Source organism: Eptatretus burgeri, chromosome 2 (genome assembly GCF_056783735.1).
Source record: "Eptatretus burgeri isolate ZD-2024b chromosome 2, Ebu_testis_v1, whole genome shotgun sequence".
NCBI classification, from domain to species: Eukaryota; Metazoa; Chordata; class Myxini; order Myxiniformes; family Myxinidae; genus Eptatretus; species Eptatretus burgeri.
In genome coordinates, this window is record NC_140962.1 from 71,846,429 (window position 1) to 71,873,650 (window position 27,222).

At 42.1% G+C, this 27,222-nt stretch overlaps 1 protein-coding gene across 15 annotated transcripts in view; it reads left to right on the forward strand.

The window, feature by feature from the left end:
• Nucleotides 1–27,222, forward strand: part of LOC147032292 (leukemia inhibitory factor receptor-like) — a 121,555-nt gene that overhangs the window by 16,994 nt on the left and 77,339 nt on the right. For 5 of the 15 annotated variants that reach the window (XM_085869772.1, XM_085869773.1, XM_085869774.1 and 2 more), the window contains exons 2-8: nucleotides 4,864–5,023; nucleotides 10,591–10,745; nucleotides 13,505–13,665; nucleotides 16,049–16,120; nucleotides 17,052–17,229; nucleotides 18,642–18,724; nucleotides 19,572–19,875. In XM_085869772.1, the coding sequence (XP_085725898.1) occupies nucleotides 4,926–5,023; nucleotides 10,591–10,745; nucleotides 13,505–13,665; nucleotides 16,049–16,120; nucleotides 17,052–17,229; nucleotides 18,642–18,724; nucleotides 19,572–19,875 (1,051 nt within the window). In that variant the 5' untranslated portion in view covers nucleotides 4,864–4,925. Of the gene's footprint in view, nucleotides 1–3,264; nucleotides 3,912–4,576; nucleotides 4,746–4,863; nucleotides 5,024–5,486; nucleotides 5,664–8,247; nucleotides 8,345–10,590; nucleotides 10,746–13,504; nucleotides 13,666–16,048; nucleotides 16,121–17,051; nucleotides 17,230–18,641; nucleotides 18,725–19,571; nucleotides 19,876–27,222 lie in introns of those variants that run through there. The other 10 variants (XM_085869765.1, XM_085869767.1, XM_085869766.1 and 7 more) reach the window with 10 other exon arrangements.

Consider the following 27,222-nt stretch of genomic DNA (forward strand, 5'->3'; position numbering starts at 1 on the left):
TGCTTCCGGCCACAGGAGCCTGGCAGGGTGGAGATATGACCGCCATGGTCCAATAAGGAAGAGCGATTTGGGTCACGGCGCGTCGCTTCAGGTCGTCACCCGCCCTTTGCCCGAGGCTTATAAAAGGCAAATCGCGAAGCCGTCTGCTCTCTGCTCTTCTCCGCCTGCCTGTCTCGCCCACTTATTCACTTGCCTGCCTCGCACTCGTCTTCGCCTGTTTGCCTCGCCCTCTCCTTTGCCTCTCTGCTCCGCCCTCTCTTCACTGCTTCTCGTCTGCTGTCGCTGCATATACACTCGGGGCTGGTGTGCGACAGACGTTCTTCTGGGACCAGTGCGAAACACACGCTTCCACGAGCCTCGGCAAAGTGATTAAGCAGGAGATAATGTGCCAACTCTTAAGGTGGGATCGCTCAAGTGGAGCGTCCCCCAAAGCGTACTGGGTTGCGCGGTTGGCCGACCGCACCAGGTATTGCGAGGCCGTTCGTCCTCATCTGCTCTCCTCCCTTCTGGCTATCTAATCTTCATCGTGTGTGTGTGTGTGTGTGTGTGTGTGTGTGTGTGTGTGTGTGTGTGTGTGTGTGTGTGTGTGTGTGTGTGTGTGTGTGTGTGTGTGTGTGTGTGTTGGCACCTGTCGTAGCATAAGTTAAAGTTGTGGAAGATATAACGGGATAAGTCTGCTCTGTGTCTGCTTTTGTAAATTGCTTGCCTTTTGTCGCACCCCAAAAATTCCTTGCTTGCCCTGCTGTACATAATAATAAACCCCATTTACTGTGCCACATACCTTTCCTTGCTTGATTGTAAATAAATACTTGTATAGAAATGTTCCCAGCTCGTTTTCGTCTTTTCCTTCATTGATCCAGCATGGTCCATATCCGAGCTTAGCCAGGACGTTATCCAACAATGATCTGTTTTTTCGTCTGTATGTCCTTGGCAGTTACGCTCGACTGCATCTGATTTGGTAAGTTGATCCGGTTTGAACAAGGCGTATGGAGGGCATGTCCCCTGGTAATTAGATCACGTGACCATTAAGTAACCAGTAGACGGAGGACCCTAAGTCACGTAGTTGAGTTATTGGCGTTCATGGTCGATTAGCGACCCACCGTGCCACGGAGTTATCCTTGTGCAACAGCCTGTGATTCCGGAGAGTCTGGTGGGAACCCGAGGTAGCTGCCCCTCCCTTCCCCCCCACCCCCATCGTGGTCTTCTTGCCCCGACCCCAGGTCGGCAACTATATATATATATATATATATATATATATATATATATATATATATATATATATATATATATATATAGCCTGGTGTTGGCGCAGTGGTTAGGGCAGCTGCTTGGGATCCAAAAGGTCCTGAGTTCAAGCCCTGTTGGGCCACTGAATTAATACACCAGGGGGTTGACTCAACCTGTCATCCTTCCAAGGTCGGCGAAATGAGTACCAGTATACTGGGCCAGTGTATACCCCGGTTAAAATAGGTGTACCAGATCCCTGTGTCGTAAGAGGCGACCAGGGTTGCGTCAGGAAGGGCATCCGGCGTAAAACATGTGCCAAATCACTATGCGGATCATATTGATGATCCGCTGTGGCGACCCCTTACGGGAGCAGCCGAAAGAAGAAGAAGAAGAGATATATATATATATATATATATATATATATACATATATATATATATATATATATATATATATAATGTTCGTGTTATTATGCATAGTTATTATGTTATTATTATCTATATTATTGTCTTCAAGACATGTTGTTATTATCTATATGCATAGAGTGGACAGGAGGGAAAACTGGAAATTTGGAAGGAATGTTTGGGGTGGGTTGGGGGTTTAATGAGGCTCAAAAATATCTTGGTTTTGGATTGGGGAAGATCTGAAATGGTGGCGAGCAGCATCCTGCAGAAATCTGGGCACACATTGTCCACCCCCAACCTCTTCTTGTGAAACTATCTAAATCCAGGATCATTGCTCACCTCCACTCATTCCTTCCTCATTTCGTTTTTTTTTCCTCTGCCTGTGGAACCAACTTCCACATTTTCTTCAATCTCATTATTCCCTCCATGTGTTCACCCACCCGAATTCCTCCTTCCAAATTTCCATTTTCCCTCCTTGCCACAAATTAAAGTGAAACTGCCATAAATAGTGTTTCACTTAAAATTCAGATATGATGAGGTTATTTAATCATTTCTTTCAATCTGCAGTGATAGTCAACTTATATCAACCTATTGCTTTCAACATCATAGGAATGGACATTTTTTGAGGCCAGAGTGTCGATCATTATTCGGGTGGACTTCTTTAGACATTCTACTGCCCCTCAGTGAGATAAGCAAGAAATCCATCTCTGGCATCTCTTTTATTTTTTAATGTGTACCAGTATTGCCTTTACTTTTGGGGACATTGTACCAAGTGTAATTTTTATATTTGATGATGTAAGTGGTTGCATTAAATTTGTGATGCACGCAGGTGAAGTTGAGGGTGTAGAAGATATATCAGCTGTATGGTACAGTGCCAACAATGACTATACATGTCGTTCCTTTTGGCATCATTTATTTGAATGACAGAGCTAACCAGACATTTCATAGTCAGGTATTGTGGTCTGGTTCCCTCACAATGTATACTGTATGTGTCAATACCAGTCTGTTTTAAAATTGCATTAATCTGCAATAAGCCTATCTCCTTCAGAAAGAAAGGTATAGTCATTTCCTTAATTAAGAAACTGCATGGCAAAAAAAAAAAACAACCAAAAAATCCCAGGACTGCAACTCAATGAGTCAGACACAAAACCAGATTTCCCTTTGCGATAATTACCATATTGGGAAAACTATACTTACTTCTGGCACATTTTTTTCCTGATTAAAACAACTGTATCTCGCAAGTAGGTTGCATGAAAATTGGTCTGAATTGGCAGTTCATCCCTACATTCTGAAGACAGAGCATCGATGCTGCAGAAGCAGTCTCTCTTGGTAAAGTTTTCTTGGTAAACCAAGTCTCTCTTTGTTTGCTGTTGCCTTGCCAGCAATTATTCAATCATGGCAGGAATTTGTAATTTGTTCATGGAGCCAGTGATGACTCGTCTACTCTGTGAACGACACCGTGGGGTTTTTAAAGTCCACCGACTAATGCTCGAAGATGAGAATTCCAGCTTCCCACCCATTCGAGGGGACCTTCGTGATGTAACACCCTTCCTGCGTGAATAATGTAGTCATATTGGGAATTGAACCGAGACTGTATGTCCATGAGCTCAAAGGTATGTGGTGTATATACTCTGCATCATCCTGTTTGACTACCTAAAATAAGGAGTTATATGTTGAGCTTCACTAACAGGTTTCCTGGAACGAGACATAAATAAATCTTTGGTAATGAAGTTGATGTTTTTCTTGATAAAGAAATAACATTTTTGCTATGTAAAAAAACCTAAAAAACAATGTAATGTATGTTATAGTTGTTCAATAAACAGTCAAAGGGTGCGGTATCAAGGACAGTACAGGGTGGCCACAATGTCTTGTCACTCCTTGTAAAAACAGTGACCTTGCCTTTGTGTGCAGTGTTAATTTGTTTCTTTTTTTAAGATTGAGTGAATGTAACCATAGTTGGGTGATACAAGCAATTACACAATCGAACAACGGATTGTTCTCAGTGGCTGGGTTCACGAACATCCACAAACGGAAAACAACGGAAGAGATGCACGTAGACTTCCAGCAATGAATCCGCCAGGAATCCCTTTTTGGGATTCATAAAAGAGATTGTTCCACAGCAATGCTACAAAACCAGTGATGACTTAAACAAGCAGTGACACTTCTTTTAATCGCATCACCCCACAAACACTCCGGAAAATGTCCCACAGGATATGCGGCGCAAAATGATTTCCTGTCATGCCAATGATGGAGCACAAACAGATCCACTGGACACTTCAGGTTCGTGTCATATGCTGTAAAATGTGTCATAAAGAAAATGAGTACTTCCTGTAAATGTATGTGAAATACACTTGTGGAACCCTTCAGTGTTGGCAGCTAATATGATAAAAGGCAATGTCACAATTTTTACAATGGCTGACCAGACATTGTGGCCATCCTGTAAGATAATATCAAAGGAAAGTTGTAACGGAAGGAATGAATTGGAAAGGAAGTTCTTGGTTTTGTTTTCCATTTGCATCACATTTTTGGGAAGGAAAATGAATGTTGGTTATCTTTACCAATCGTGCGTCTGCAACGTCTTCCTGTATGTCACTTGCTTTCATCTGGGACATTTCTCTAGAAACTTGATCTCATTCCGTCGTGCCAAGTATTTTTCGTCTGCTCCTTGATTTTCATCTTCTTTGTCTTGAATTCTGTCTTTTGATTATACCACCTCTTAAAAACCCTTCGTTTTGTCTGTTGTACTCCTTGCTGAGGCTGTTTCTTGATCCCCAGCCTTCTGACTGTCTTTTTGAAATTGCATGATCTCAAAGTGACTTACCTCTCTCTCTCTCCTCTCTCTCCTCTCTCTCCTCTCTCTCCTCTCTCTCCTCTCTCTCCTCTCTCTCCTCTCTCTCCTCTCTCTCCTCTCTCTCCTCTCTCTCCTCTCTCTCCTCTCTCTCCTCTCTCTCCTCTCTCTCCTCTCTCTCCTTTCTCTCTCTCTCTCCCCCTCTCATATACACACACACACACACACACATCTGCACACTTCGTTCCTTTCAAAAATTGAACTCAAAATGATCTTATTTCTCATCATCCAATCGTGTATCTGCATCACCGACAGCTTGGTTTCAGGTAATAAATGGGATACGTAATCATCTACGAGGTGCATATTTTTGCTGATTTTAAATATATGTTGAATTGATGGAGCTTAATGAGGACATCATCTTTTTTTTCTTCCTTTTTTGGGCAGGAAATGTCAAAAATACTCTAACGCTGCTCTCATCAGATGATTCCTCGTCGCATGAGGTGGCCATGGGACCAATTGACTGTTGGACACAGGACCTTGAGACTCTCATCTGTTCCTGGGCTCCTATCCCTGGTGCTTTCAGATACAGCTACACTCATAAGCTGTGAGCATACTCTATCTGTATTTGTATGTCATGATTTTTGTCTCTCTTTCAGCCATTCCGTCTTTACTTTCTTTTCATATATTATATTCCCCTCTGCCTATTCCGAACATCTCCCTCTTATTTATATCTCTTTTCTTTTTCTGGCTCCATATATACTGGTCAGCAAAGGTTTTGATTATTTTATCACTTTTGCTGTCATTATTGTGTAACTTTGTCTTTCACAAAGCCGATATCATTTGCAGCCAAATTTCACTGGTGAACTTGTTTTGTAGACATGGTTGAGGCTCATGTAGAGTTAAGAAGCTGCTGCCTGCTTATCTGGAGGATGAGGGATGCCATGGCAAAGGGTAGAGTCTTCAGCCAGTAGATAAAGAGGATCAGCAGATAGATCCTTTCTGGTCCTGCACTCTCTACGCTCTCTGTGCTTTGTGCCCCTCCCCCCCCTCCCTCCGGGTTTCTCCAGGATACGCGTGGACCACCATCGACTCCCCTTCTGGTGAAACTTCTAAAATCCAGAATCGCTGCTCATCTCCACTCATGCGTTCCTCCTTTCTCCCATCTGTGGAACCAACTTCCACATTCTCTTCAATCTCATTCTTCTCTCCAGGTCTTCAAGACAGCTGTTCCACCACCATCTCAGGTCCAAAACCATGATCTTCTCTACCCCCGTTAAATAACCCCAGTTTTTCTTTCAGTTTTTCCTTCCTGAGGGTTTGCTTCCACATCCATCTTGCCCACCCTCTGCATTCTCCCTTACCCCTCATTCTTACACACATCCCTTGATTGTCCATCTGTCTATTTTTTCCCTCAGCACTGCCATTGGTTTCCCCTTTCTCTTTCTGCTGTTGCTGTTGTTCTGTTGCATCCTGATCCATTCTGTGTTCTCGTTCTTCCATGAGTCTTGACTTTGTCTACAAAAAAATAATTTGGAGTAGCATTTTAGCAACCATCTCAAGTTGCCTTGGCTACACGAGTGGCCGCCCATAGTGAAGCCACTAAACTGGCATTCCAGTGGTTGTAGGCTTAAATCTTGATGAAGAAATAATTGGATTCTCAACTTCACCAAACTGAATTGGTCTCAAGAGAATGAATTACTGTGTCATTCTGGGATTGTCCACTTTATTTTAATAGTTCCGTGAACAAGGCTGAGATCTGTTGTCAATAATGTTTATTTTTTTAGCTCCTAAACGATGGAATTATCTTCTCCTCCATAATCCTAAGCTTTGCACCCTTTCTGTTTTTAAATCTGTACTGGGAACTTGTCTTTTGACTTTGATCAAATAGTAAATTTAGTAACCAGTTCTATTATTATCCCCATTCTTGAAAAAAAACTGGGGGATATTGTAATCGGCTCCTGTTTGTTTCCGTCCGTCCGTCACGCTGTCTCTTAAACGGTTGTGCTGAAATTCACCAAACTTGGTTGTTATGATCACCACATGGCAAGAAGGTGCGAGATCGGTATTGGTTTTGGCCATTCCCCCTGTGGCTCTGAGACGCGGTCAAAAGGTTAAATACCAAAAACTGCATTTGCGGGCACATTTTTAAACATTTTTAATCACACTTGGTGTGTGTAATCAAAATTGGAGGACGCATGGAATATGTGACAAATTTTTGATTTGACCCCCAGTTCATGCTCATTGGGGTGGGGAATTGGGGACACAGGGATAACAATAGAGACTTTTTAAACTCAAAATTTGATATTGGATCATTTTCTGGGTGTGCGACTGTGCTGCTGATGCAGTGCTCATTACCATCACGATGGTACTCATTTTTGTTGACCTCATAAAGATGACAGGCTGAGTCAACCCTACCTGGTGTTAATTCAATGGGGGTGGGTTTGAACTCAAGACCTAAGGATCTTAAGTCAGTCACATTAACCGTTAAGCCGACACCTTATTTTTTGATGACTCCACCCTCTGCCGTGACATCCCTTATCCCTCAAACAGGCAGGCTGGAGCCTCTTCCCTTTCTTCAGACCTTGAAAAAAAAATCACAAGATGGTCAAACACTTGGAATATTTCTTTCAATGCTGATACATCCCCCCCCCCCCCCCACACTCACGATCTCTCTCTGAAAGGACTATCTGTTAATCCTCATATCTACTTTCTTAACAATCCTCTTGAGGAAGTTCAGTGATTTATACTCCTGGGTCTCACTATAAGCCATGGTCTTTCTTTGGCAAACTACATTTCAAAGTTGGCCAACAAAGCCAGCAGCCGATTGGGCACCGCCCGTCGTACAAAGTCCTTCCTTCGAACACCGGAACCCCTATCCACCTACAAGACCTTCATCTATCTGCAGCTTGATGGAGTACTGCTCACCCCTCTGGACTGGCTCCCCTGCCTCACATCTTGCTCAGCTTGGTGCCATGGAAACCAAGGCCTTTAAAATGATTGGAATCTTGCATGATGAAGCTGAGTCGATGGACATATCACTTCACCATCGCAAACAGGTTGGTGGTCTTTCTGGTCTTGCACCCTCTGCTCTTTCTGTGCTTTGGCTCACACGGTCCACCATCAACCCCCTTCTGGTGAAACGACTGGAATCCAGGATCATTTCTCACCTCCACTCATTTGCCTCTTTTTTTTTTCTTCTTGTTTTTCCCCCTGCATGTGGAACCAACTTCTACATCATCTTCAATCTCATTCTGCCCTCCAGGTCTTCAAGACATGTGTTTATTAGCATCTCAGATCATCCCCAATCCAAAACCATGATCTTTTCTACCCTCGGTAACCCCCCTACCCCACCCCAATCCCTCCTCCTTCAAAATTTCCAGTTTTCCCTCCTGAGAGTTCCCTTCTGTATCCAACTTGTCCACCCCATGCTTCCTCTCCTGCCCCCCATTCCTCCCCACAACCATTGTTTGTCTATTTCCCTTGTCTTGGCCTTCAGCTCTGCTGTTGGTGTTTTTTTTTGTTCCCCCTCTCTCTGTTGTTCCTTTTGTTGTGTTGCATCCTGATCCACTCTGTGTACTTGTACTAGCTCTTCCTTGAGCCTAATGTATGTATACAAAAAAATACCCACAAACAACATGCACGAATAACTAATGTAACATCTTATATAAGGTGGTGTAAAAGTCGCTGCATCAATGATTGTAAACTTCCAAAAAATTGTTTTTCTCCAACAATTAAAAATCTTAATTTTATTTCAATTGAATTATACACTTGAACACTGTATTCCACAAATCACTTTCTTGGCACTTTCAAAACCCTTCCGTTTAGCAGTATTTGTACAAAATATTATGGAATTTTACATCATCTCGACCAATCAGATTTGCCGCTCGCAGCACCCACCCACGTCCTTGTTTCTCAAGACTGTGAGGTAAGGTGTTCTATGAACTCTCTAGGTACCTCCTTCACCGAAGTTGGACGAATGGTATGTTTTCACTCCTGTTTGTCTGTCTGTTTATGAGGAGGATATCTCGTAAAGTTATGGATTGATTCAAACTAAACTTTGTTGGTGGGTTGCATCTGGATCCGGATACTAGAATATTTTAAGTGATTCTTCATCAATGAGAGATGGGGTCAAAACGATAACTAACATGACCAAAAACAACATACTGTAAAGCATGATATTTCAAAAAGTTGTGGACAAGGTTATGACAAAAGTTGATGGATGAGTTGGGTAGGTGACAAGAACAAGCTGATTAGATTTTGGTTGAGGTCTGGGTGCAGATTCGACCTATCAGTGGATACAAAACGTAAATTGTTCAGTCTGGCAGAGATATGAACTCTACCGAGTTCTGTTCTAGTTACGTATTGACCCGAACGCATGAAGCAAAAAGTGGGGTTAAGCAATTGGTTCATGTCTGCCCGTCCGTCTGTCCACAAACATCAGTTTATGATTGAGGAAGAACTTGTTTAAGTTGAATGTTGTATATTGATAACGAATCAGAACATGAATCAGAAAACAAACCTGCTGTTTAACAGTAATTAACCTCCACCATCGAAGATCGGAGGTTACTGTTTTCAACCCTTTCTGTTTGTTTGTTTGCGAACATTATTACGGAAAAAAACTCCTCGATGGATTTTCGACGGAACAGTATTACGGAAAAAAAAAACTCGATGAAACTTGGTGGGGAGATTAGGTATGGTCCAAGGATCATGCCATTCGATTTTGGACTTGGTCCAAAATCCAATATGGCCGCTATGGCGGCCAATTTGAAAAAATATTTTAATTTATTTTTTTTTGCATTTCTAGATGATTTAAGTGATTTCCACCCCCCCCCCCCCAAAAAAAAAATTGTTAGAGAAAAGAAAATTTTGCAACTTTTTTTTCAACAAAATTTCGATTTTTTTTTTTTTTTTTTTTTTTTTTTTTGCATTTCTACATGTTATAAGTGATTTCCAACCAACAACATGCCAAAATTATAATTGTGGCTGATTTTGGAACTTCAGGTTGATATACCCACGTAAAATCAATTTCTGTCTCAAGGAATCTATTTATGACGAATGAATTGAGTATGTAAAAGGGAAAGTTGCAAACTATAACTCTGTGAGCACTGTTGACGTCAAATTGAATGATTAGGATATCAGGTTCACTTGAGTGACCTAGCAGTATTGGCGGCGGAGGTTTTGCACTCTACCGAGTGCTCCCCCTCTAGTTTGTCTCTGAATTCGTCCCGGTTGCACGTGCACAGAGAGGAGTGAGATATTAATTTTTACTCCGTCTGCCTGTCTGGTTTTACCCCGTTTTTTCTCCTATCATTAAAAAGTGGGGGTCCCAATGGCTTTGCCCCAATCCCCTCATCTGGTGAGCTGTTCTGCGAAAGGTAGCATCACAGGAGCTGCTCCCATGGAGTGGGTTTTCAATTGTATTTGCGTTTTCCTTGTGCTTTGCGGAGTGAAGGGTTTTACGGTTGCTGGAGTGCAAATCCTGCCACCAACCTCCTAAAAAAAAAAAGTGTCCAAACTGCAGGAGGACATCCGCAGACACAGTTAGACACTCGATGTGGATGGCTGTTGGCTCACAAGGAGCTCCTCCGCCCTTTGTGCTTGACTCAAAATGCCATTCGGCCAACTTGGGATGCCTTTGAAATTCTACCGCAGAGCTGTGTGCAAGGAATTATATACCCTGTTAAACATTCACGCAAATATAAATGTTTGAAAGAAAATGACGATAAACTCATTTGTGTTGAGGAAATAGGAGAGATCACTCAGTCGATCATGGAGCAGATACGATGGTGCTATCAATATAAATATAGTTTAACAGTTAAAATCACTGAGCTGTTTTCTCTGTATGAAAATGTAAACTTTATGAAACTGAAAAATATTGATTCTAATCAAATATATTCAGTACTGTATAATTTTTTTTTTTTTTTTTTTTTTTTACTTTCAGCCTTTACCTGCTCTTTTATCAGGAATAATGAATTAATAAGAGCCAAATTTGTTGCATAAATTGTTGTTCATTTAAACTTTTGTAATTCATTACCTCTTTAACTGAAGTTGTGCTCTACTGCCCCATGTCGATGTGTCACTTCTTTGGTTTGAAAATGACATTCATATTATTACATCTTTGTTTATTTGGTACAATTCATTATTGTTTCACTCTCTTTGTCTCTTTTCCAGTTGGGAAAGCAAGGAAGTGTTTGGCAATGTGTCTCAGCCTCAATTACAAATTTCTGAGATTATTTCCTTTGGACAATATAACGTGTCTGTCCAAGCATTTGGACCATGGGGAGGAACAAACAAGGCTCATACGGTGGTGGACGTGGAGACAGTTGGTAAGATGTGGAAAATGTGATATGGGCAGGAAATTAATGTGATAAAGCAAACTTTACAAGTCATACCACCATTTTTGAAACAATACACTAATTTTTGTTTGACTGCAACCGAAATGGTCCTTAAAATATAACTGATATGATTTTTCACATTGGTAAAATACAATGTAAATTAGTTTTTTTGATATTGACCAGCATTCACACTGTCGCATCAACAGGGTCTGCTAACGATTCCCCGCTACTCTGAAGTAATGTGCACATATGGCCAAAAATGAGAGCTCGGGCTAAAAATGATATAATACAAGCCGGTAGGTGACATGGGTGGTCGCTAGATGATTGCATACTAGTCATACAGTTTTTGACGGATTGGGCTGAATTTTTTTGACAAAGAGGTTGATTATAGTGCGCATAAAAGCGCAGAAGCCAATTTTTGATTTTCGAAAAAAAACTTTTCCTGATTTTTTTCAAAAATTTTAAAGTTCCGTTGCAAGGCAACGGTGGCGTCCATAGCAACGGTGCTCAAAAGCATACAACTAGATCCTGGTATGAACCTTCCAGTCAAGTTTCATCAAAATCGGTTGACTCCTCTGGCCTCCAGAGCTGTCCATTACATACAAACAAACAGACAAGCCGGTAGGCGACATGGGTGGTCGCTATATAATTGCATACTAGTCATAGTTTTTGACGGATCGGGCTGAAATTTTTTGACAAAGAGGTTTATTATAGTGCGCATAAAAGCGCGGAAGCCGATTTTTGATTTTCAAAAAAAAAAAATTTCGGATTTTTTCAAAAATTTCAAAGTCCCGTTGCTAGGCAATGGTGGCGTCCATAGCAACGGTGCTCAAAAACATAAACTAGATCCTGGTATGAACCTACCTGTCAAGTTTCATCAAAATCGGTTGACTCCTCTGGCCTCCAGAGCTGTCCATTACATACAAACAAACAAACAAGCCAGTAGGCGACATGGGTGGTCACTACATAATTGCATACTCGTCATAGAGTTTTTGACGGATCGGGCTGAAAATTTTCGACAAAGAGGTTGATTATGGTGCACATAAAAGCGCGGAAGCCGGTTTTTGATTTTCGAAAAAATAGAATTTTTTGGGATTTTTCAAAAATTTCAAAGTCCCTTTGCTAGGCAACGGTGGTGTCCCATACAACTAGATCCTGGTATGAACCTACCTCTCAAGTTTCATAAAAATCGGTTGACTCCTATGGCCTCCAGAGCTGTCCATTACATACAAACAAACATACAAGCCGGTAGGTGACATGGGTGGTCGCTACATAATTGCATACGAGTCATACAGTTTTTGATGGATCAGGCTGAAAATTTTTGACAAAGAGGTTAATTATAGTGCACATAAAAGCCTGTTTTTTTTTTTGCAGTTTTTTTTTTTACATAAAGGAAGTGCAGTCAAAGTTTTTCAAAGGATACCGGTGGGCAGGTTTCCAGAATCAGGGAGGCACACGTTATCCCACAGCCACAATATGAATGAGGCAATGAGAGACACCAAAGCTGCCCGAGCTTCCAAATGTATATATATATATATATATATATATATATATATATATATAGAGAGAGAGAGAGAGAGAGAGAGAGAGAGAGAGAGAGAGAGAGAGAGAGAGAGAGAGAGAGAGAGAGAGAGAGAGAGAGAGAGCGCCCAGCTCACTGCTTCGACTCCAAAGATCTGCCTCCTTCTTCTCCAACTCTCCTGAATCACCTGTTCCAACTCGCCCATTGCCCCCATGTGCAGCCCCTTTATCAAATCCCTCACTCATTGCATGGCTTTGCCATTCAAGCGGCATGCAGTTGCCGTCGTGGTACCATCATGTGGGCAGTCTGGTGCCCCTGTGACTCTCGAACCATCACAGGCCAGAGAGAGGTTTTTAAAGCCACACACAGGATGCAGACACGTCCAAATCCATTGTGGTCCCACTCCGTCCTCACCTTGCCTGGTGCCTTGCCTGGTTTACAGAGAGGACATGTACGAATTATACTTTCCTGTCAATGTCAACTATGACACCTCTCATGACATACGTAAGCACAGGACATCACACTAAAGGGCCCCTGGTTACAGAAAATACTCTCACCTACACGAACACATGCTACCGAATTTGTACTCCTCTCAAACATGGCAATACTAATTATCAAGCCATTATTAAAATAATGTCATGATTTTGATTACATTAAAAAAATTTAACGAAGGAAAAACATATCAGGAGTAATTATGAAAACAGGTGAATTGTGACCCTGCCTCTTGAACCTTAACCTTTAACCTAACGGTGGCATCACCCAGGAATTGTTCCCACAAAGCAGCTACATCAAGCTATAAAGTGCCAAAGGGAAAGAAGAGCACAATACCACGTTCAATGATTACATTTACCCACTTTATAAAGCAGTTAATATACTGTACAGTATATAATTTAACCACTAGAATCAGAGTATTCTACGATACAGTTTATGAAAATCGGGACACCTTCGATTACATGAAATAGAGCAAAATATCATGATCTTTCATTTATTTACTTACTAATCAATTTGTTTATTTTTTTTCCTTTTTTATTTCAATCTTCTTCATATTGCTTTTGTGCTAAATTAATAATGTTTTGTTTCCAGTTAAACCTGATCTAAATACATGATCTCTGATATGTAAACCTTTTTTCATAGTTGAAAGCATGTTTGTAACCATTATATAATGATAATTTATTTTTAGTATTATTATTATTAATTTCCTTTTTTCTTTCTTCTTTGCCCTCCGTAGTAATTCCATACCCTCCTCAGCTTGTGAATGTGCAAGCAATCAAAGACAAACCCGATACATTGTCTGTGTTTCTTTCTTATTCATACTTCGAGTACGTTGGCAATGATCTTTACTACCAAGTGTCTGCCAAGACTTTGGATGGATTGCCTGACACTATACTTGTATGTACAACAAAGAAATGGCGTAACAGCATCAAAGATACTTGTGCTTTCTCATAATTCAATAGTATTAGTTCAGATCATAGATTCGTGTCTTCCAAGGTTACCATGAGCTTACGCTCATCAACCAAAGCAAAGAAACACCCCATGGAATAAATTGATTGGTCCACCCTCACCACTGATACTAACATTGCCCCATCAATTACTATTAACACGTACAATAGGTTTGCAATATTGAACTCTGACAAAGTAAGTAAACTGAAAACAACCTTTATTGAGGCAACCGAAGAAGTTGCATTAAGTACCCTCTCTAAGAAGCCCAAAAAGGGAGTTAAACACCTTGGCACACATGATGCTGTCATTAAAGCAAGGGACAATCTACGGTACTGTTCAACTCAACTCATCATGAATCCTTGCGTTGAAACCAAACACGCATGTAATGCTGCAAGAAAGGATCTTGAGAATGCCTATTTATCTGCTGAAGCACAACATATCGAGGGTAAAATCAAGATTATAGCTAGCCTGAGCATTCAATAAAAGCCTCGTGCTGCCTGGAATATTATTGATGAATTAACTGACGGAAAGCAAAATCCCTCTGCCATTGTAAAATTCAGATCTACAGTAAAGCGGAAGTCAAAAAACTCAGAGGAAAGCTACAATGATATTCATTGACTTCCAAAAGGCTTTTGATTCGATTGACAGATCTAAAATGTTCCAAATTTTAGGATTATATGGTAGTCCGACTCAAATGATCAATGCCATCAAACTTTGAAACAACAATACCCAAGCATCTGTTCTTAGAGGACGGGCCAATGTCTCTCATTGCCAAAATGATTTGACCTGCTAACGGGGGTCCTTCAGGGTGACACCCTCGCACACTATCCATTCATTATAGTTGTAGATCATATCTTACACCTTTCACTTGATTCATGCAATGATGATGGGATAATGATTAGCCTGAGAATGAGTCAAAGACATCTTGCAAACTTCATTACTGATCTAGATTTTGCTGATTACATCGCACTTGTTTCCAATAGTCTAAACTCTAAAAGGTGCCCAAGATCTCCTTAGAAACAGCTGCTAGTCAGGTAAGCCTTCATCTTAATTTTTTTTAAACCCTGAATTTATCTCAGTCATATAGGGTCCGGCGATATATCGATACACTGGTTATATCGGTATAATTTTTCATATCGATATACCGATATTGGAATTTTGAATATACCGGTATTCCGAAAACAATTGGTATATGACCAACAAATCGAAGAAAGGTGTTTACAATCATTAAATACCATACGTGATTTAAAAGGCTTTGATGCACTTCACTACATGTTGTCCAGTGGGGTTGATAAAGCAGAGGGAGCGACACCAGAGGAGGTGATAAAAACAAAAATGAATAAGAGAGGCCACCGACCTGTCTGCGATGTGAGAACAACAAACCTTGTGCTTCGGCCTCACTGCAGGAGATTCCAATCATGTTGAGAGCTTTAGATTCCACAGATTCCAGGAGAAACAAGTGTGATGCTGGGGCACCAGCCACTCAGAGGAGTGCAGCTCCTCAAAGGCCTTGTATCCTGTGAGTAGTTCTGACTTTCTAAGAGATTACTTGCAATGACGTCGGACTCCTAGTGTGTAGCTGGCTTTGAAGGCCAGCTTTTTGATGTGGTTGGTTCAGGAGAGCTCATAGCTGATGTTGAGGCCAACGAGTTTGAGTGAACCTCTTCCAGTAGTTGATGATGGAAATAGATAGGTGGGTTCATTTGACAATCCTTCTGGAGGTGAGATTTTCTCGGATTGAAAGGCATGTTCCATAAATCAGATTAGCATTTAATCAATATCAGATCAGCAGAGAGTGAGGCAGCTGTTCTCTTTCTGGGGGGGGGGGGGCAGTATTGCATAGCATTATGTGGAGTTGTCTGTAAAAAGTAAGAAGCTTTTACAGAGCAACAAAAGCCCAAGACACTGTCTTGGGGAACTCCAAGTATCGCATTGACTGTGTGAGTGGAGAAAGTGATAAATCAAAGTATGAAGTTGGCCTTGTACACCATAGGAGTGAGCTTAAACAGGATGTGAGACTGTATGGAGTGCCTGAGGTACATTCAGGGAGATGGTGCTGAGGTCTTTTTATTTATTTTAAATTTTGAACATTTGGGTCTCCAACTATTGCTGAGGGGAAGAGCAGAAGCCTACACAGAGTTGAATGACAGGGACGGAATCCAAACGAATGGGCAGAAATCAGGAAAGACTTTTCCACTTACATGATGGACCAGTGGCAATGATAGATTCCATGACTTCGCTTGCAAATCGAAGTAATGTCACTAGTCTGTAGGTGATGGGATCTGTTTATGCACCCTTCTTGAGGACGAGAGTGATGTTTGCTGTCTTCCAGGCATATAGGAGGCAGCCAAACGAGGAAAAAATGGGCGAAAGAGTGGAGACAGATGAGAAGCATGAGCAACAGGTCAGGATTTGTGAACATGGACATTGATACCATATGGGTCCATCATTGAAGCAGGTTTGAACCTGGAGAGAACTTTCTCTACCTTCTTGGATGGGAATAACAAAGTCCAGTAGGCAGTGTATATATATATATGAGTGAAGATGGTTCCAGAGTGGGATGGGTTGGGAATATGAAACTTGGAGGTGAAGATTGAGTTGAGATCAACCCCCTTATGTCAAGCAGTATGTACCACCTGGTGTTAATTCTGTGGCCAATGAGGCTCAAACTCAGGACCCTAAGATCCCAATCCAACCACCCTAACCACTAAGCCAACACCAAACTTTTTTTCGAGATGATGTGGAGATGTTAGATACCCAACCCTCTTGTGATAGGGCCAATTGCAATCCCTGCCAGTTGCCCAATGTGAACAACCATATTCTACAGTATTGAGGTTGCTCCCTCACAATAGCTGGAGAGATATTGGCTTCCTGATAAAAAAAAAACATGGGCAGAGGAGGAACAGGAGGGGTTGGATGGAGAGCAAAGCATTACCAGGTGCACGAGGGAGAACGTAGCATTTGCAGAAATTACTCAAGTTCTTCAGCGTTCTCCAACCGATCAAATTTTCTTTTTCATCCAAGTTTCTACATTTTTATCTTCGGATCGACTTGCCCTACAAAATCGTGCAACCCTATCGTTTTCATATCACGCAGATCTCTCTTCTTCAATTTACAATAGCTTTCAAAATTCCCATCTTCCACAGATCGACCAAATCCCAAAATCTCCAGCATTCCCAACTCCCAAGCTCTGATTTCCTCTTTCAGCAACCAAAAGTCATCTTGTACTTTGATTACATATTCAACTCTTCCTCTCATATCACTCCACTGTGACATTCATACCTTTAATTTTATCTTCTCTTCTCTTCTCTTTTTTTTTTTTTCCTCCCCCACAGTTTAACTCAACCGCCAAATCCTTGATGGATACGGATAAGGAGTATAGTTTGAATGTGACCAACCTCAAACCATATACTTGGTATGCCCTGCAAGTTAGAGCTCACTTTCAAACCTCAACCAGACCTGGAAGCTGGAGTTCATGGTCATCCATCAAGAACTCTCGTACATCTCATGCACGTAAGTGGAAAAGCACAATAACCAGGAGCTAAGTTGGTAGATAGTTGGCTACATCAGTTTGTGAATATGCTCACCTCTAACATAATGAGGTCACAGTACGTCTCTCACGCCTTTGCTGTATCCACATCTCACCACTTCCTCCAACTGCTGAATGTGCTGATGATGTATCAAAATCCAAGCAGGTTAATTAGCGATAGAACTGGCACACAATTGCTTATCCTATGATGTTTAAAATTTCACTTTGGAAAAGGAAGAACTTCAGAGCACAATTTGGATTGAAAACTTCGTCATTGTGTGCAGGCCAGTGTTGGTGGAGAGGGAGTGATGAGTGATAAGCTTCTGCATGTGCGCTTATTGCACATTTGGCATGCCAGTGCGGCCTGGATGTGCCGTGGCATTAGAGTCCACCAGTATCTGGAATTCTCCATGATGGATGCCTCACCATTCTTCCACGCGAAAGTCAATCAACTCGTACCTGTTTGATGGAGGTGGAAAACGCTGTCTCAGGCGTCGTCGTTCCAGAATATCTGATAAATGCTCGATTGGGTTCAGATCTGGTGACTGAGAAGGTCATGACATTTGGATAACATCAGTGTCATGCTCATCAAACCATTGGGCAACTGCATGTGCTCTGTGGCTGGGGACAATGGGGGTCTCCTCTTGCAGCTCAGTTCGCTATAATTATAGGCAACCAGGCCTATGCAGCATTTTTATAAATGACCTGAAGCATGCTGGGATGTTAATTGCTTGATTAACACATGGGCAGAAGCCGTTTCTTGGTGTCCCTTATTTACGCAGATGTTTCCATTTTTTTTTTTTTGTCCACTAACTGGAGCTAATGTTCTGATGTTTTTGGAAAGAAATGCATTACTTTGTATTTGGCCTCAGCTGAAATAATTGCAAAATATCCTCTGGCAGCGTGGCATTAAACTGTAGGGACAAAGGTCTGCTGCGTACTTCGTATAGGGGAGGGATTCGAAGCAGTGAATACATGTTGCATCGAGGGAGGATGTTGAGGTGTGGTCAAAATTCCCACCGTATTTGTGTACTTAATAAATAGATGTTCAACTGATCTTGTGTCCCTTTGATAAGTAATCTTCACTTTTCCAACGAAATTTACAAGTACATCGTCTTGTTTGTGTCAATTCTAGATTTTCAGAATTGGACCTTCGTGGAATAAGGAATTAGTCATTCTTTAGTTTACAAGGAAGGACATCGAGTACGTAATTGGCAAAGTTGTCTCTTGCTGTCATATCTTCCTTGTTTTGTACAAAATCCCTCGAAAGCCCTTGTGTGTGAACAATTGAACATCCTAGCCAAATTACACCTCCCTTTGAGGATTGGGTGTAGGGCAGTGATTTAGCAGCAGCTTCATTGGTAACATGTAGCTTTATATCACTTCTCAACCCCAGCACCCCTGTATGGACCTCATCTCTGGCGCGAGTTCATCCAACCTCTGACTCCTCCTCACTGCCGAGCACGTCTGCTGTGGCTGGTTGGTAACTCGTATTGGCACAGGCAATACACAGATTAAAGTAAACTTGAATGTCACTGTGCAATGGACTTTGATGGAATAAATACACCGCACACGAGACATTCATTCCGGTAATTTAAAAAATGCACATTATTGGAACACGCAAAATGATACAATTCTGTGTTTCCTCCTTATAAATAATAATAATAATAATAATAATTATTATTATTATATGTATCTAATACAGAAAGCTCAATTTGTGTTTGTTTGTTTGTGTGTGTGTATATGCTTCAAAAACTAAAAAAACTACTCAACCAAATCCAACCAAATTTTGCATGTTACCGAAGAGTACCCCAAGTATGGTTTCTGTGGGGGTATCATATCTGGGGGAGGGAGTTCATGGTGGGGGGAAGACCCCAATTCTCTCGATGTAAATGGGTATTGCACAGCACCACCCGGTGGTATCTAGCATTACAAATCATCATCTTCTACTATAAATAAAGTTTAAACAACCTGATAATATGCATTCAGGTGATGTTGAAATCTGAGTGAGAATAATTTGGAAGTTTCAAAATGTTTCATTTCGCTCATTTTAATCAGAGGTTCAAACCAAAGCATCCAACGCTTCGCTTCGCTGTGAAGCCGAAGTGATTTTCGCTCATGCCATATATAAGCAGCAAGGATGGTTGATGAATGTGATGTTAGCTGACTTCCAAGCACATGAAAGATGACCTCTGGCAACTTGTAGAGTGAATAGAGCAGAATGGTTGTGAAGTACAACGACGTGTTGCCTTTTAATTTAATCCGTCAGCAAAGTGATGGGTTCTTTTGCTCGTACTGTATAAACTTTTCTCACATTTCCCCTCAGCCCTTAGATCCGACAGAAGCTCGTGGGAAGACCATTGCATACCACATCACGAAGAAGCATGATTCAGTTTCCAGTTCAACAAAATTGCCAGTTCATGTATCATTTACCAAAGAAAACTCTGCAGCTGCTTTACCGAAAGTGGAGGAGTCACAACCGGTTCCGACATTGGAAACTGTCATGACATCGAGTTGGGAATTGGGGAAGCTTCTGGGTCCAATCAATATAACTATGGAGATGGAGACAACCGCAGGACGTTCGCCAACATCTTTTGTCAACATTCCGGGATGTCCAGCTCCAAGCCCAGGTCCACTTGTTTGTGTGCTTGTGTCTGTTATGTATAACCAAAGTTTTTGTCTCCAATTAAATTACTGGCTTTTCCAACAAATTTTCACTTCCAAACACCTATTTTCCAGTCCAAATTATGAGGGTGCTGCAAATTTGACCTGGACTTTTGTTTATACTCTTCACTATAAGCTTGAACATATGAGTTTGCAATACTGTATTACATGAAAACTATAGTTTCAAATCTCAAGTTATTTTCGAGCTGAAGACACACTTGTCCCATCATATTACAACTTCACATAAATACTGTAGAGACTATAAAAGCACTCGATAGAGAGCATACCTCCGCCAGGCTGAACAGTTTACATTTTGGATCCCAATGAAAGGACGGATCTGAATCCGGACCTGAACCAAAATCTAATCGGCTTGTTCTTGTCGCCTCCCCAACACATCTACCAAGTTTTGTTATAATCCGTCCACAACTTTTTGAAATATTGTGCTATATAGTTTTTGGCCCAATCTCTCAACGGTGAAGAATCACTTTGAAAATTCTCATATCCGGATCCGGATTCGGAACATCACCAAAATCGAATCAATTTGTCCTCGTCACACACCTAACCTGTCCCCTCCAAGTTCCGTCTGTATCCGTCCATAATGTTTTGAGATATCCTGCTCACGGACAGACAAACTAGAAATCACTCATAGAGCAACACTTGGCGAACACAATGAACGAGAAAGAAGGGCACTCGAGAGAGTGCATACCTCTGCCCGGATCCGGATCCGGATCGTCACTTAAATCGAATCAATTGGTCATTGTGACACATGCCCGTAAACACCAAGTTTCGTCCAAATCTGTCCACAACTTCTTGAGATATTGTGCTACATATAGGTTTAGCACTATCTCTCAATGGTGAAGGATCACTTAAATTATCAGATCCGGATTCAGATCTTCACCAAAATTGAATCAGTTCTTCCTTGTCACAAACCCAACATGTCCACCAAGTTTCATCGGAATGTGTCCACAACTTTTTGAGATATCGTGCTATATATCAGTTTTGGCCATATCTCTCAATGGAGAAGAATCACTTTTAAAATTCTAGTATCTGGATCCATAGCCGGATCTTCACCAAAATCTAATCAGTTCGTCCTTGTCACACACCCAACCCGCCCACAAAATTTCATCCGAATCCGTCCACAACTTTTTGAGATATCCTGCAGACAAACAAACAAGAAAGATGTCATGCAGAGCACGATACTTGCAAAATGCCTAAAGGCAAATTTGAACTTTAAAATAATAGCTTGTTCAATTCAATGACTAATTATGCAAATCCTCTTCAAATTTCAAGTCAACCAGAGGAATGAATCATCTGGTTTGATGAATGAATCAAACACTGTTGCGGCATATCCTCCACTGTCGGGGCTGGGAAATAAATAAACAAACAAATACATAAGAGTACATGCATTAATAAGAGTAAAGGGACATAAATAATTTCTTTGTGGTACTAAACTGTCTCAAACGGGTCAAACATATCGTTATTTTTGCTTCAGCACATTTAGTTTCCAAGATATTGGCCAAAATGTGTTTTAAACGTTGTGACGTTGACAGGCAAACATTCAAGTCCATACTTAGGACTTAGGAAATATGTTGGTTTTTCGTCATAAGTTCAAATTATAAAGTTATTGGAAATTGAATGAGAGAACATTTTGGCATCAACCGGAAGTCAATACTTAACCGGAATCGATTTGGGCTGTAGGCGAGCAGACACAAACAAACAAACAAATAAACCAATGTCACCCACAGGGTGACCCGTATCTTGCCAAAAGGTGACCACGTGTGACTTCTTTAAGGTCACACTGAGGTTAACAGAGCTGCTATCCACCAGGAGCGACTCCTTGAGGAATATCTGCCTACGAGAGATTCCGATGAGAATCGTTCTACAGAATAACCATGAAAAATATGTGTTTGCCTCATAACGTCACCAAATGACGTCATAATGTCTCAAGCTTGACATATCTAGAAAGCACTCATCGAGGTGTTCAATTTGAGGTACTACACGATATAGTTCCTAAAACTTGAAAATTTGACTTTGGGGTCAAATATGTTTGACCTCCAGCGCTAACCATGAACGTCAAGGCCAATCGCCACCAAAAATTAATCAGCTGAGCGCCAGACCATGAACTATATTCCCATGAAGTTTGAAGACGATCCGATCAAAATTACTCAAAAATAAGGGTTTCGTCGACTCCCCTGATTTGCGACAAAGTGACCTTGACCTTCAAAATTTTGTGCACTGAAAGGGACCTCTATAGGCCTCTGATATGCGAAGTTACAAAAATTTCCAATGATAACTGTGCTATGCAGAATTTTTTATACGTGATTACAGACAAACAAACAAACAAACAAACAAAAAAAAAAACATACAAGCTGACTAACATATCTTGCAAAAACTTCGTTTTGGCAAGATAACAAATGAAAAATCACTCGGAAAGCGAAACTTGGCAAAATAAAGAACAAAGTAGAATGACACTCGGAAGAGCGCATACCCCTGCCAGCCTTAATAGTGTCCGTTTTGTATCCCACTGATAGGTTGGATCTGAACCAAAATCGAATTGGCTTGTTCATGTCAACTACCCTACTCTTCCACCGAGTTTTGTAATAAATCGTCCACAACTTTTTGAGATATCATATATATATATATATATATATATATATATATATATATATATATATATATATATATATATATATATATATATATATATATATATATATATATATATATATAGTTTCTGGCCCTATCTCAATTTTAGAAATTTTGCCTGTGTCGACCTTTTGACCTCAAAAATAATTGGTGGTTGAACTCAGTGACCTGGTACACAAATTCTATTCAAATTTCAATTCAATCCGAAAAAAATTGAGGATTTTAGAAATTCCACCTAAATTGTTGACCCTTGGCCTATGTTGACCTTTCGGCTTATGTTGACCTCAAACATAATTGGTGGTTTAATTCATTGAGCCGATATGAAAATCCTGTTGAAATTTCAAGTCGATCAGATGAAAATTGCCAATTTTAGAAATTTGGCCTATGTTGACCTTTTGGCCCATATTGACCGAATAAAAAGTTGGTGGTTGAATTCAGTGACCTGATATGCAAATCCTCCTCAAAATTCAAGTCAATTGGATGAAAATTGCCAATTTTAGAAATTTGGCCTTTGTCGACCTCGCAAAACTTTGTGGTAGGGATGGTGCCGATAATTTACGAAAGTTTCAGAATGATAAGCAAAGCAGTTTGGACAATCAGCTGAGCACACAGACAAAGAAAACATTTTTGGCAAAAATACATTTTTGCCAAGTAACAAACTAAACGAAACAGGTCAACATACTTGGCGAAATTTATTTCGCCAAGAACAAACAGGCAAACAGGGGTGAATACATGACCTCCGTCCACCTTCGGTGGTGGAGGTAAGCATGATAGTCCTAGCCATACCAGAAAGTACATTCCATGAGTGACAATGAATGCAAGTGTAAACAAGAAAAAGAGCAATCACAGATTGCGGACCCTCACCAGGACTTGTTTTGTGTGGTGTTTGTTGTATTGGTGGTTTTTGGGGGGTTTTTTGTATACCTTGTCGAGGCTCGTATGAGAGCTAACACACAACACACAGCAAGGGGGGCATGAGACAAGAGGGGCGGGAGTGGGAGGGACAAAACAGTGGGGAACAGACACATTAGGAGATCTATGGAAGGGAGAGGGATGGGACGGGGAACATGGGGAATAGAAGATGGACATTACAGTGACTTTCAGGAAGGAAAGCAGGAAATTTGAAGCAGGTGGGTGGAACTTGGGTGGATTATGGGGGGTAGAAAAGATCGAGGATTTGGATGGGGGGGTGATAAGGGGTGGTTGTGAACAGCTGTTTTTGAAGGCCTGGAGGGAAGAATGGGAATGAATAGAGTGATGGAGTTTATTCCAAAGGTGGGAAAAAAGAGGAATGAAAGAGTGAAGGTGAGCGGTGATCAAACTGATCGCGTAATGACTGCACGAAGCTCGCCAGTGACTTGAGGAGCTGCACGGCTGTGTTGAGATGGGTAGCTTGCGACTGAAGGGTTTTACTCCTACGATCAAATCTACCAAGGACAGTAGACCAGAAACCAGCATAGAACCCTATCTCGAGCGTGCACATCGTTTGGTGAAGTGTCTCGGCGGTGTTTCTTGTTTCACTATTCAGTTGTTCATCGTTTGCGATTTCATCGAGGACATCCATGATTTCGCTGTAACCGTCTAGAAGAGCTCGGGTTGCATCAGAATGAGCCGACCAGCGAGTGTCACTGAGGCGCTTTGGTACTTGCAGACCTTTTGCTTTCGGGGCATCAAATAATCTGGCGTAGCGTGACGTGGAAGCTGTAAAAAATACATACACTTGTTCCACAAATTCAAAGAATGCTGCTGCAGGTCTACAGCATCCCATGGCCGACTGACCGACTAAGTTCAGTGAGTGAGTCACGCATGGCACAAATATTGCGAGAGGGTTCTCCTGTTTGATCATTCCCTGCATCCCGTTGTATCGGCCACTCATATTAGATGCGTTATCGTAAGATTGTCCTCGGCAGTTAGCGATGTCCAATCCAGTGGCTTTCAAAAAATCCAGAGTAATGCCATGGCTTGCTGGAGTCCAGTGTGTCCTGTGTTGCTCAGAAAGGTCATGAAACGCTCCACTGGAGCCTCGTTCTCGATGTATCGTAGAATAACTGTGAGCTGGTCGATGTGGCTTATGTCAGGAGTAGAATCCACTGACACAGAGAAGTATTTTTCCTCTTTCACACGAGCGACGATGTTATCCAGAACAGATTTTCCGATGATGGAGATTAACTCTTCACATGTCGTAGATGATATGTAGTTGGTGTGGCCACGACCTTGTTTGGCATATTTCTGAATGTGCTGCGCCAAAAATGGATCGTATTCCGCAAGTCATTCCATTCAACCAAGGAAGTTACCATTCGTCCGTGACCCAACAATTTCATCTGATCCACGGAACGCCAGACCACGCTCAACGAGAAACGATATCACACTCACACTTCGTTTCAGCACCTCCCTCCAATAGGACGCAACCTCACTCACCTGTTTGACGAGTTCAGTGCCCACACGACCTGCGGATGTTGCTCTGTCTGACAAGTGGATGATATTCGCACAATGTACACGCGAACGCTCATGCACCTCAATAGAACGACTGGCATGCTTCCACTCGTTGAATCCTTCCCCACCCAGGGCAGTAGCACCTCCAAAGAGCTTGCAAGCGATGCAGTACAGTTTGCCGGTTGATGTGGAGAAGCAAAGCCAGGACCTTTTCACGGACTCTCCGTTTTGTAGTCCACGGTAAAAAAAGATTATTGGAGCAGCAGCGTTTCCAACCTTCAACGAACTGTATGGATGAATCAAAGCGACCAGTCGAATTCTGCAGGGGCTCCAAATCTCATGATGATCAGAAGTCGATCATCTCTGACGACGGTTGCTCAGGAGGCCAACATCCAATGTCATTGGCAAAGCCAGGTCCACGATCAGTCAGTATATCTCGCGCTTCTTCATCTGATGCACGTTCTTCATCGGTGGAACCTTCCGAGATGTTGGACGAATCTTGACGCGGGGGTTGTGTTGCCAAATCTGCTTGTTCTGTCTCTGTTGGTGTTCCAGCCTCTGTCATGGATGAATCGCCTGTTTGTGCAGGAATGAAAAACTGAGATTTTCTGGGTCTTGTCGACGACGGCCTTTGTGTCTTTCATCTTTTTCCTTGGAACGTTTCCGCTTTTGAGCACCACTGTCATATTTCCGTGGAACCCTGGATTTGTGCCTGTCGTCAACGAAGCCGCTCATTGTGGTTTCTGCAGCTGTTAGGTACCGAGTGACCGAGATATTGTCAGAGTGCATGTGGGACGGACCAGAATCATGAACAACAAGTGCGTTTCACACACCTGGAACATAGAAAGTCACACCGTGTTACTGTGCTGTGCGCGTCAGTAAGCAGGGTACTGCCAGCGTTCCCTGCCAGCCGCAGTTTCAGTGTGTACAATACTAACCCTGCCGGCCGTGTGCTGTGCTGGCCTGGCCTAGTTTTACCACGTCGACTTTCACCTTTTCACCTCTCCTCTGGCTGGACCTCTGTATTCCGTCTGTGCTTGCTGGGCTCTGGCGGGCAGTGCCGTAGTTAGTTGGCCACGTTCAACCATCCGAAGCATCGATGATCGATCCAAAAAAATATCCGAATGCGGGCCCCAATACCCGAGGCTTGCCCCGGGAATTTTTCACCACGTTGGATCCGTTCTGTGGACCATGGAAGAAACGGCTTGAAAAAGCCAAAGCTTGAAAAGGACCCTCATAATGACGGACAATTTTGAAAAGATATCCTTACAAAGAGTTTACAATCTTCATTCACCGACAATAAAACTTGAGAAGCACATTTTCAAGCGATTTTCAAAATGTCATCGAAATTGTGGGGGGCCCCTAAATGTGGGGGGCCCTGGGGCCATGGCCCCACCTGGCCACCCATAAATCCGGTACTCGGCTAGAGGAATGCTGGAGTGCCGATGAGGAGGACGTTACTGAGAGGACACAGAGGATCTCGCTTTTGTTCTCGGTATGAGAAAGGTGACACAATGCTCGTGTTCGTGCTGAGGAATTGGCTCGCATGCTGAGCAAGACGCTGGCTTTTGGTCCTTGGTTGGGGAGTGAGGAACGCACCCAGAGGCTCGTGTGTGTCACCGAGTGGGACAGCACCATTCTAAAAAGCAGCAGGTCGGGAAGGACGATCGATGCACAAAGAGACCGCCTGGCAGTGAGTGAGCTGGGGTTGAATACCTCACGTACGTTCTCGCTGCGGGAGTGGAGCTTGGCGCCATTTTCCTGGGCGCGTTTACCCGTGCAGGACGAAGCGCCTCATTTCGAAACTCCTTCAAGACCATCTCTGGCGCACAGCTAAGTGCTGGGATAGAAGGAGGGATTTTTCTTTGTTTCATTTTTCCCCTTGTCTGTATTTAAGTGCGTGTGTAGAAGCGCCTCGACTTAGACTTTAGTTTTCTTTCCTTATTCTTCCTTGAATTATTGTCCCTTGTAAATATTACCTCTATATTCATTAAATTATTATTCAGGTGATTAAATTTGCTTTTGTCCGTGTATTTGTGCCGTTCTGGTGCAGCGCTTCACTGTTTTCCCACGCGCGCCATTAATCTCCGAGAAACTCGGCTGTAGGCCTCCAAGGGAGAAGTTTGGCCATCCGTCCAGGTAGTGGTTAACCCCCCTGGACACGACAACCCCCACCTGGATACGACATTATTAACAGTCAATGGTATGAACCTGACTCCTCTCATCCAGAGATA